This window comes from Babylonia areolata, chromosome 19, assembly GCF_041734735.1.
Source record: "Babylonia areolata isolate BAREFJ2019XMU chromosome 19, ASM4173473v1, whole genome shotgun sequence".
NCBI classification, from domain to species: domain Eukaryota; kingdom Metazoa; phylum Mollusca; class Gastropoda; order Neogastropoda; family Buccinidae; genus Babylonia; species Babylonia areolata.
This window is the reverse complement of record NC_134894.1, coordinates 40,792,222-40,804,557: the sequence shown is the minus strand read 5'-3', so window position 1 is coordinate 40,804,557 and position 12,336 is coordinate 40,792,222. Positions and strand designations below refer to the sequence as shown.

Here is a 12,336-nt window from a genome sequence, read left to right as displayed (position 1 = left end):
TTTTGACACAGTTCAAATTTCATGTTCTGTTTTGAAGCAATTTATAGCAAAATGAGGAAGAAACTGCCCAACAGATAAGAGAAAAAGAAAGGGGGTTTGGGGGAAGGAAGGGACAGTAGACAGGGAGAGGAAAGAAAAAAAATTACTGTAATAATAAACAAAGATGATTAAAAAGAAGAAGGGTGTATTGCCTTGGTTAGAAAAAACAACAAGAGCTGAAAAATAAAGGGATAGCACTGCTACAGGTGAGAAGTAAGAAAAACAACACACATAAAAAAGCAACAACAGCAACAAAAATATAAAATAAAAAACAAACAAAACAATGAAACAAACTGGCACCATTCTCGTTTCATCCGAAGTATTATATACAGACTGGTAAAGCAGTGCTAAAAGTAAGAATAAAAAAAGAAAAATACTTAAGAACATGATTATAAAAGATAGATACATCAAAAGTATGAACATTAATCATAATAACAATGGACATTTATATAGCACATTTCTCCAGAAATACTGCTCAAAACACTTTACATTTTGTTCCCCACTCACCCCCACCCCCTCTCCCCGCACCCCCCAGCCCTCCCTCGCCATCAATCTCCACCCTCACCCTTCTCCCAACACAAACACATGGGCCAAAAAACACTTGTACAGATGAAAACTGGAAACCACCCGCCCACCCTCCAGAAAACGCATCCCTGCAACACACACTCAGGCACGCACACACACACAAACGCACAGACACTTGCCAGAACCCTGCCACACACTCACAGCAAACAGCCTCTCCACAACAAAACATGTACCCAAAACCAAATCAGTCCAAGATTAGGACCAAAAAAAACAAAACAAAAACAACTGTCGTTACTGCTGTTGGAAAAGATGTGTTTTCAGAGCAGACTTAAATGTTTTTAAAGAGGCAGAATGATGCAAATTTTCTGGTAGTTTGTTCCACAATGATGGAGCCTGGAAAGAAAAAGATCTCTGACCCTGTTGCTTCTTCTTCACAATAGGGAGTTTTAAAAGCCTGGTATCAGAAGCACAACGAAAGTGTTGAGTTGGAATGTACACTTCAAGGAGGTCAGAGGTAGCAAGGACCAGAGCTTGAGAGGGCAGAAAACGTCATTTCTTTTTGAAACTGGTAACCAGTGAAGAGAGTGGAAGAGATAAGTAATGTTCAAATTTTTAATTGATTTTCACCAAAACATTATTTTCCCCCCGTTTTTACAGAATCTATTGTAAAACATCAGTCCTGAAGCAACTTGACTGAATAAAATAAGAGATCCATGAACACATGCTTATGCGAACGTACACTTATCCACCCACAAGTACGTACACAAACATTTCCAAAAATCTCCAAACGAACAAATGCTTTTTCACAAAAAGAATCCTCCAAAGCCTATATATACATCAAAGCAAACTGACAATTTTCACAAGAGTTTCTTACTTTGGACTTTTCACACACTCTTTTTTTGCTCAAGTGTGTGTTTAAATATATACGTGTATGTGTCCTTCGCACCATCCTCAGCATCCACTGGAGTGACTACATCACAAATGTCGAGGTCCTGGAGCAGGCAAAGACTATCAGCATCGAGGCAGTGCTGCTAAAGACCCAGCTACGTTGGGCAGGGCACGTGTCCAGGATGGAGGACCACCGCCTGCCCAAGATCGCGCTGTATGGCGAACTGTCCACTGGCCACCGTGACAGAGGAGCACCCAAGAAGAGATACAAAGACTCCTTGAAGAAAGCTCTCAGTGCCTGTCACATTGACCATCGCCAGTGGTCCGCAGTAGCCGCTGATCGAGAGACCTGGCGACGCACCATCCACCAAGCTGTCTCCTCCTTCGAAAACAACCGCAGGGCCAGCCTTGAGGACAAACGCAGAAGGAGGAAGAACCACGACGCTGCAGCCGCGAACCCAGACCAGACTTTCCCTTGCAACCGCTGCGGCCGACTCTGCTTTTCCCGCATTGGCCTTGTCAGCCATGAGCGTGCCTGCATCAGACGTGGACAACGCCCTTCCTAGATCTTTGTTAGCGAAGCCAGGCCATGAGTATGTGTCCATGGTAAACTTTAACAAAATCATATTCTCTAAAAATACTTTGTCAATACCTAATTTGGATTAAACACTGAGAAATAAAAAATCTCTCGACTCATACCAATTAAACTAAAGGTTTAAGTCTTAGGCTTAATCCACATTTCTAGAATGTGAATGTTTTATTTCGTCAAGTCTGTTTTTTTCATTTCACATCCAGATCCACAAGATGTGACTGGGTCATTTCCAATTCAAAGCCGGAATATGTGGTTGAAAGATAGCCTGACATTTATTTTCTTGTCCGCAGTTAAAAGAAAAGAAAAAGAAATTCTGGACAGAACACACAGAATGACACAAACTAATCCGTCAACATATGTATGTGTGCTTGTGTGTCTTTTTCATTGTTTGACTATGCATCTTATTTTGTTTTTTAATTCATTTCTAGTCTCTGTTTTGTTTTTTGGACTGGGTCTTTATCTTTCTTTTTATCCTCCTGTTTACAGTTACAGTGCCAGCTATAGCTGTTTTCTCATCCTTCTTGCCCTACTGTCTACAGTCGTTAGCCCCATTCGCTTCAACTGTTAAACTGGAAACCACAATTTCCTGCGTCTGTTTCCCGCGAGCGGCATAATGCTTCCTGAGGTAGAGGCGGGACAGTGCCAGCAAGATGAAGAAAATGGCCATGGACATGCCAGCCTGAATGAGAAGGAGGTAGGGAAACCACATAGGGGTCAGCTCTTGCATAAGATAGCCCACAACAATAGGATTGATGATCATTCCAGAGGAGGAAGCGATTAGAATGGTGGAAGACACACGCCCTGTCACACGCACTAGTTCCTCCTCCATCCACGTGAAGCCTGTTGGGAAAATGGCTGCCATGGAAATGCCAGAACAGATGGCTGACATCCAGATACCAACATCAACACCATGTGCCGAGAAGAGGAGCATGGCCAGCATGGCACAAAACAGAGACACACAGCTAAGAATCAGCAGTTTCACAGAAGTTAAAATCTGAACCACAAAGATACACAGAAAACGACCCCCTGCAAATGATGCCCAAAATAAGGAAGTGATCTGTGCTCCTTTGGATTTACTCCAGTGCAGCTGTTTGACAGCAAATGTTGTCAAGAAGGATGCAAATGTGTCCTCAACAGCACAGTACGAGAGGTAAAATAAGCACAAAATGCCCATAACAATCAAAAACATTGCTAAAGGCAAGGGCTGTTTGACATCTTTCTTTTCATCCTGTTTGTCCTGTCTCCGTTTCTGAGACCTGTCAGAGAACAACTGCACAGTCAACGGTATAGCTATAAGAAGTATTAGCCCTCCAGAGATCAAGAACGCGTAATGAACGTCAGTGGTTAGAGGCAAGGGAACAGCAGTTGAATTGTTCATGACATCAGGGGTTGATGTAGGGTATGACGCAATGGTGACATTGTCCATGGCCAATGATGTTGTGGCAATGGTAGTGATGTCTATGTCGTCCTCTGGATTAGGCGTCAGGAAGGGTTCGGTGACAAGGGGACTGATGACACCTCCCAGGGCAAAGGCAAAATGGATGAACTGCATGGCCATTTCCCCCTCCAACCCCCAGATGCGAAGCAGCTCAGCATTACCCGCTGAAACATGTAAAGACTAAATTTGTTTATTTGTTTAAAATTCTTAAAATTCTTATTTCAAATTTGTTGATTATCTTTGGATACAAAAGTCATGTTCACACCAAAAACTGTCATATTCACTCATCACTGTTTTTCTCTCAACTACAGGGAGTGTTTGTTAATCTTTGAAGTTATTCAGACTCAATTCTCACCAGAGACACACACAAGTAAAATCCAAAATAAACTAATTCATAATGCAATTTAGGTAATTACATAACACACAGGCACACAAAAATTGTATCTTAATTAATTATATTCTAAATCCTATTTTTTTTAAACAATCATCCAATCAAACTGTAGCTTTCACAAAAGAAATAAAAATGGTGTCTTCTTTGAAATCAAAACACGAAATCAACTGTAAACATGAACATGTTTCAAACTTAACTATGTAGAAGCAAGTTCTTCATCACTTGAAAAGTAGATATTCTCTAACATTAATTAACCTATTTGTAATGTAGTTACTTATAATAATCAAATCTTGAATGATTTACATTCAACCCATGCACACACTCTATAGTCTATTAAATGTTCACTGGTATTTTTTTTCCATAAAAATATGCGTGACAAACACAAGCAACCATTCACCATCAGCATTGCTTGTGTATTCTCACATTCTCATCATTCTTTCTTCTGCTTCCTAGCCAAGTTTTTGCACACTGATAAAACTGTGTGGTGTGTCCTTTTTTATTATTATTTTTTTTAAATTTGTTTGTTCCCCAAATACCATCTATCTTTCTTTACTGTAAATGAAAACTTATATGTTCTTTTAATTGGCAGAGTTAAGAACAAGACAACAACATTTTACTTATTTAATTTATCCAGCATCAATGTAAAGTCAACTCTTCATTCAATTTATTTAGCAGTGGGGTAAAGTCATCTGCTCTTGCAGTTTATCTAACAGCAGAGTTAAAAGGCAACTATGTTTACAGCAACAGAACAGAAAATAATATTTTAAAAATCAAACTGAATTACATACAGTGAAAGCGAAGAAAACATAGGTGCAAGCACACACACACACACACACACACACACACCCAAAGGCACACTTACATGCACATAACACACACAGTGATATCAACAAACACAACTCACAGGTATCAAGGGCCCCAGCAAAAAGAGACACAACAGCGTGGATGATGATCATCAGACTGTAGAGGGAACACCATGGCAGGATGGCTGTGCTCACTGCCAAACCAACCACAGAGAGCAGAAGAAGCAGCGACTTATTGAGCTTGTCGTAGATCACTCCAGCCACCAGCGATCCCACCAGATAACCGACTGAACTTGCTGTGAAGAAGAAGGAGGCCTGTTCTACATCAGTCTGTGTGATGATCTGAATATCCAGAAAAGCTGGGCCCCGCTGTCCCACAGCAAAACCCTGTACAAAACAACACAGAAATTTAGACAGACAATCTGGTAAAGTCCACGTTCAACTAGAGATGAAAATTTATATCTTGCAGAGTCTGAGAGAAAAAGACATTTTACAGAATCAGAGTGAAAGCTTGCAGTCTGAGTGAAAAACAGATTTCAATGTGAGAAAAAGTCTTGCAATAAATAAGAGAAAGCACGCTTTACACAGCCCGAAAGAAAGATATGTCTTAAATTAAAAGATCTGACTGTGAAAAATGCATATTTTACAAGCTTCTCAAAGATGTAAACAATAGTGCTTGGGGCGAGTCCTGTCAAGGTTTTTTATTGACAGATTCATAGGGGCTGTCGCTGGTCCACTTGGGTGGGGGAGGGGGGGGGGTTGGGAGGGGGGAGGGCTATGGGGGTGGGGGTTGGGGGGGCGCTCACTCACTCTGGCTCCACGACTAAGTCATTATCATCATCAGTAGTGGACTTACTAGGTGGTATCCTAAGTATGTTAAATCAAAACAGCCACTACTGAACACCACCGAAGTGACTCAGCAGCAGTGAAAGATCTCTGGTGTGTGGCCTCCTGGTGTTCTAACACTGATGGTTCCCTGTGGACTGCCAATGCTGTGACTGTGATAGATGAATGTTGGTGTGGCCATGTATGGGGAACTTGGAATGAGTGGCATGGGAGTACATGTAATGCCAATGAAACGGTACATATGATGGGGCAGCACAAAAAAAAAAGGAAAAAAAAAGAGAAAGGAAGTTGTAAACAATCTTCCCCTTTCCCTTGATGATGAAAAAAAAATCTCTTCTATCCAGTTTTGATCCTTCTGCAGCTTTTGTTAATATACTGATCACAACATCTATCCATCTGGACTTTCTGACACAGTTTTAAACTGGTTGACATCATATGCGCCCAGTTCAGCCCCAAAAGCAGACTGGTGTGGATCAGTTAGATTGTTGACATTCACATGCACCAAAAGTGTGAGAAACTGATTTTATCAAGAAGTTTGTGAAGAAAGTTAGGTTAGAAACTAGACATTTTTCTGTGTTTTAAATTCTTTTGGGGGCATGTGGGACCAAAGAATGTTTCTTAAGTAAGGGTGTAAAATTTCTCTCATGAGGAAAAATGCCAGATGAAAGTGAATTATTGATAATATGGGAATCAAAACATCAACATACTGAAACACTCACCAACCCCCAAAATGCTGCTCCCAGCCAAATTGTTCGCCAGACATTTCTCCTGTACTCTGGGACTTTCCACCTGTCCCTCAAACTGCTTTTTTTCCCCGTTGTTGCCATGGCATTCTTGACCTCATTGTCATCTGTTTGGCTGGGTTCTTCCTGTCCTGCTTGATTGCTTGCAACGTTGTTATCTTCGGTTCCCATCTTTCACCTATCTTTATCTGTTAATCATCATTATCATTGCATCATTATCACCTCACACTGCCATGCAGCAATGTGATCATCATGATGCCATCATTATCTTCTCGTGATGAAGAGTGAGAGAGCATGAGGTGCACAGATCTGATTTTCAAAATCTTAAGTCAGACATGCATTTTCATGCAAAACCCTGCATAAATGCTGTCATGCATGGATTACTATGTCAACTAATCCATGTCAATCCTGAACATTATCTTTTGGCCTCCCAATCCTATGCTTTCTCTTGCTACTATCCGAGAGAAAGCATGGGGAATTCCCCTTATTTTCATAAAAGCATTTCTTTGTCATAAGGGTTGGTTTCCAGAGGAAAAATGAAAGAGAAAAAGAAGAGAGCAATGGGTTAATGACAAAATGGCGATCATGATAATGCTAACATGGCAATTGTATTTGAAGTTCTGGAAAACAAAGAAAAACTTATGATCACTATAGTGTACAGATCTCCTAATTGTCTTAGTCACGAAAATGCAACTCAAAATGACATGCCTGTTAAAATCAGTCATTCTGTGTCCAAACAAAATCCTATTATTATAGTGGGTGATTCCAACTATCCTGAAATTGATTGGGTAAATGAAATATGCACAAGACACTGAGATCACTCTGCTACCCTGTTCCTTGAAAGGATCAAGGATCTGTATCTCTTTCAGGCAGTGAAAGAACCATCTCACTTCAGAGGACAACAGAGAGCAACACCCTAGATCTCATACTTTGTAAAAATAAACACGACATTGAAAACCTAGTATTCTTTCCTCCTGTGGGAAAGAGCCATCTTGTTACATTTTGTTTTGATTTACAACTGTCATCAGGTAATGTTAAAAATGAGCAAATAAAGCAGGTAATAAAGCACATGTGGAACAAAGGAGACAATGAAGGGGCTAGAAAATTCCTTGACAGTGTGGACTGGAAAAACATAGTGACACAAGAACTAGGCAAAAAATCAGTGTTGGAGTCTAAGCAAAATAAATGAGTATGTGGACAAATATATCTCATGCAGATATTTCCCATTAAGGAATCTATTCCAGAGGAAGTCAGTCCCATAGACTTTACCAGATAAAATCAAATAAAAGTGTAAAATCTTTAAAAACTTACAAGAAATTCAGGACGAAGGAAAACTATAAAGGCATACGCACATGCCAAAAATCAAATGAAATGGACCACGCATAAATCAGTAGAACAACATGAAAGTAAGCTGCCTAAAATATTTTAAAATGATCCCAAATGTTTCTATGCATATGGTGCATCCAAAATAAAACCAAGAGAAACAAGATCAAGCCTCATTGCGCCAGATGGAACCTTAACAGACAGTAATCAAGAAAAGGCAGAGGTCTTAAATAATTTTTTCACAAGTGTTTTTACTGAAGAAGATGTTGGCAATCTCCCACACTTCCCAAAAAGAACAGACAGTACTTTATCTCAAGTGGAGATCTGAGAAAAGCAAGTCATTGATAAACTGGCTTGTTTAAACGTCTCTAAGTCACCAGGTCCAGATGGAGCACACCCCAGGATTACAAAGGAGACAAGGGATGCTCTTTCTTTCCCTTTAAAATTCTTATTTAATAAAAGTTTGAAGGAAGGGAAGGTACCAGACAGCTGGAAACTAGCAGAGGTCAAACCTATTTCAAAAAAAGGTAATAAGAATGAACCAAGTAACTACATATCAGTTAGTCTGTGGTATGTAAAACTTGTGAAGGTATTATGAGACATAGGCTGAATAAGCATTTAATGGAGAATAATCTTTTATAAAATTACCAGTATAGATTTATTTATATCTGGAAGGTCTTGTGTTATACAGTCATTAAATGCTATTTAAGACTGTATGATTATGATAAACAACAATATGCCTATAGATATTGTATACCTAGACCTTCAAAAGGCCTTTGGTAAGATTCCACATAAACGACTGATACACAAAATGAAGTGCTATGGTATAAGAGGTAGTTTACTTAGTTGGATTGAAGACTTTTCACATAACAGAAGCCAGCATGTAACCATTTCAGAGGAGAAGTCAGACACATCAAATGTAAACAATGGAATTCACCAGGGAACTGTTTTGGGGCCAACATTATTCATTTACTTTATCAGTGATATGCCAGATGTGTTGGAGTGTTTTGTAAAAATATTTGCTGATGACGCAAAGGCTTACCGTGGAATGAATAATGAAGAAAACAAACTCTGCTCCAATAAAGTATAAATAAACTAGTCAAATGGTTAGAGACATGACAAATTAAGTTTAACAATGAAAAATGTAAAGTGCTTCATGTTGGTAAAGATAACCCAAAATACACTTCATATCAACTCTGATGATATAGAAGAAACTGGGTCAGAAAAGAATTTGGGGATTTTGGTGGATAAAAATGTAACTTTTGAACAGCACATTAATGCTACAGTAAAAAAAAAAAAAAAAAAAAAGAAAAAAAAAGAAAAAAAAAAAAAAAAAAAAAAGAAAAAAAAAGAAAAAAGAAAAAAAGAAGCTGATAGCATGATCACCGATTTTATCCAGTATAAAAATAAAGATGTCATGGTGCCATTATTTAAATCATTAGTAAGACCAGTACTGGAATATAGTAATGTGGTATGGTCCATTTACCTTGGAAAACATACTGACTTGATTGAAAATGTATAGAGATGATTTACCAAGCAAATTATATGGATAGGTAGCATGTCCTATGAAGAGAGACTAACTATTTTGAAACTCCCAAGCCTGGAATATCGCAGGTTAAGGGGTGATATGATTGAGACATATAAGATTCTACATGTACATTATGATAAGAGCACTACACAAAATCTTTTCACTCTAAAGGACAGTAATCATACCAGGGGACACCCACTAAAACTAATGAAGACATTCACCAAATCAAACATTTTTCACACTTTCTTACTAACAGGGTTGTTAATTTCTGGAATAATCTGCCCAGTAACATTGTCACTGCAGGAACACTTAACAGTTTTAAGAACTTATTAGATAAACACTGGTAGGATTATGGATTCCAAGTTAATTTCTCTGTATGAAGCTAGCCATAACCTGCTGAATGGATGACAATCAACCACTTGATATTGTTTATCTTGATTTCAAAAAGGCGTTCAATTCTGTCCTGCATAAATGACTCTTGATAAAACTTCAATCTTATGGTATCCAGGGGCATTCAGAGCAAAGGCCAGATCCTGGATGCTGAGCTGAAGCTGCTGACCCTGGAAACACTGGATAGGGACTACCCAAGCACAACTTGGACCCGTGTATACACAGATGTCTCTGCCGAGAATGCTGTAGTGTTAGGAACGGAGGAGGTGGAGTCTACATCTGATTCCCAGATGGCAGCTTGGTGAGGCATTCCATTGCTACTGGCCTCACCTCAACAAATTTTAGAGCCGAAGCATCTGGGCTACTAGCTGCAGCCCAACTCCTCAACCAGAGAGACCACAATGTCTTCCTCACCGATTGCCGAGCTGTCCTACAAAGCCTCCAGACCAGAATGGGGGACAAAACCTTGCGGGACATCCAGTCTGAGATGCAGGCTTTAAGTGCCAGAACCATGGTATCAGTATCAGTAGCTCAAGGAGGCATCACTGCGTTCAGTCAAATCCATATACGCTACACCACATCTGCCAAGCAGATGCCTGACCAGCACCATAACCCAACACGCTTAGTCAGGCCTTGAGAAAAAAAAGAAAAAAAAAGAAGAGACAGACAAGCTCTCCAAAGCAGGAAGCAGGCTCACCCAATCTGCCCACCCCATTAGCTTTGGGGAGGCAAACGCCATCCCGTGCAGCTACTTCAGAAACAGCTGGCAAGAACAACTACATCTGGGAGCAGAGGACAGCATCCATCAACTGGGTTGAGCTCAGCAAGTCATTATCCTCAGACTGTGCACAGGCCACTGCCAGCTCCTCTCCCATCTCTACAAAATAAAAATTTCCCACACAGACCAATGTACGTGTGACACCACTCCTCTAACTCTAGCCCATGTCCAGCAAGACTGCCCTCTACACAAAGAGCTGAGGTGCCAGACCTGGCCCAGTCCTGCAGCACTCCAGGACAAGTTGTGGGGAACAGCTACAGAGCTCCAGCGGACTTCGTAACCTACTCTGGACTGACTGTCTGAACATGGCCTGGGAATGCTGAAGAGGAAGAAGGCATCCACCCTGGCATCCAGGGTGGTGTATTTCAGTGGATAAGTAGCTTTTTACAGGGTCGTTCACAAAGGGTATGTGTAGGTAAATGTTTTTCAAATAAACTTGATGTTCTTAGTGGCATCCCACAAGGCAGTATTCTGGGTCCCATCCTATTTACAATATTTATCTGATTGCCAGATAAAATTCAAAGCGTATGTAAAGCATTTGCTGATGACACAAAAATAACAATAAAGCATCTGATAATAATGTCATTCAAAAAGATTCAAAGATGTTGCAAGAATGGTCAGATACATGGAACCTCTGTTTTAATGTATCAAAATGTGGGGTCATGCACACTGGCAAACAAAACCCTGGTTATGACTACACAATGAATCTTGGTTATCATGTTCAAACTATAAATGCGTGTATAGAAGAAAATGATCTATGAGTGACGTTTGATGAGAAACTTTCTTTTGGGCCTCACATCCAGTTACAAATAAAGCTAACCAAATGACTGGAATTATACTGAAAGTTTTTAAAGATAAGGTTACCCTTTTGAAATTATATAAGGCTTTTGTTAGACCTCATTTGGAATATGGTAATGTTGTGTGGTATCCTACATGGAAATATCAATCCATAGCTATTGAAAATGTTCAAAGGGGAGCTACTTAACTGTTGAAGGAATGCCAGAATATGACATATCAAGAAATATCAAAGTATTACAAATTGCACTCTCTTAAGGAATGAAAGATCAGGGGAGATTTGATACAGACTTAAAAAATAATTAACAACATTGAGGACATTGATACTGACAATTGTTTTACTCTTTGCCAATCAGCATAACAAGAAATTCTGAAGGAAAAATATCTGATCAACCATCTTGCACTGACAAAAGAAAATATAACTTTTCTGTTCATGTTGTTAACATGTGGAACTCACTACCACCTTCAGTTACATTTTGCTAAAGATACTAACAGTTTTGGGATCCCGAATCTGATCACCTCCCCCCCCCCCCCCCCCATCCCCTGGCCCAGCAACCTCTACCTCAGGAAACCTCAAAAACACGCAAACCTCCCTTATAGTCTACAGAATCTTCACAATGATGAAGGCGGTAGTCAAGGGAAAGAAGAAGATCTTTCTGGACTGCGATCCAAAGTTTGGCAACATGTTTTATGAATTTGACGAATAACTGATTTGATATTTCTAAAGCAATGCAGACCAACAAATATGATACAAAGAGGGCACGTTTGTAGGCCGCGAGGCCTAAAGGCAAAAATGCTACTCCCGACTACTACAGGAATTGCGAACTCTTATATTAAACATTTAAAAAAAAAAGAAGTCCAAATGATCACGCAAAAGGCTGATGGAAGCCTTAACGCCGTGACACTTGATATGACAATATTCACTATGACAATATTCCCCCCTCAAGACGGAATGAGTTGTGTTCACATCAAGACGTGGACGTTCACTCCGTCAGTCGCACCGTGTGGTGTGAGGGGGGAATAGCCGATGATGACAGAGAAGTATGTTGACGGTGAATGGGCTGCTGAGTAGCAAATGAATGCATATAAGTCACAAAATATGATTCACATGTTCAATATTCCACTTTTTAAAACGAGTAGCTGGCTATCTAATTTTCGGTGTCATTTTGTGCATCATTTGTTGACATGTCGCAAACGGATTCCATTCTTTCTTCCGTTTTTTCTTCTTCTTAATTTAATCTTTTTGCCTGTCACGTT

The 12,336-nt window shown here is 39.8% G+C and overlaps 1 protein-coding gene across 7 annotated transcripts in view; it reads right to left on the bottom strand.

Annotated features, from left to right (window-relative positions):
- Nucleotides 1-2,570: 2,570 nt before the first annotated feature.
- Nucleotides 2,571-12,336, bottom strand: part of LOC143293709 (sodium-dependent glucose transporter 1A-like) — a 13,271-nt gene continuing 3,505 nt past the window's right edge. For 2 of the 7 annotated variants that reach the window (XM_076604897.1, XM_076604898.1), the window contains 3 exons: nucleotides 6,242-6,453; nucleotides 4,778-5,063; nucleotides 2,571-3,646 (listed from right to left, as the gene is read on the bottom strand). In XM_076604897.1, the coding sequence (XP_076461012.1) occupies nucleotides 2,571-3,646; nucleotides 4,778-5,063; nucleotides 6,242-6,436 (1,557 nt within the window). In that variant the 5' untranslated portion in view covers nucleotides 6,437-6,453. Of the gene's footprint in view, nucleotides 3,647-4,777; nucleotides 5,064-6,241; nucleotides 6,454-10,203; nucleotides 11,516-11,668; nucleotides 11,955-12,003; nucleotides 12,150-12,187; nucleotides 12,326-12,336 lie in introns of those variants that run through there. The other 5 variants (XM_076604901.1, XM_076604895.1, XM_076604896.1 and 2 more) reach the window with 5 other exon arrangements.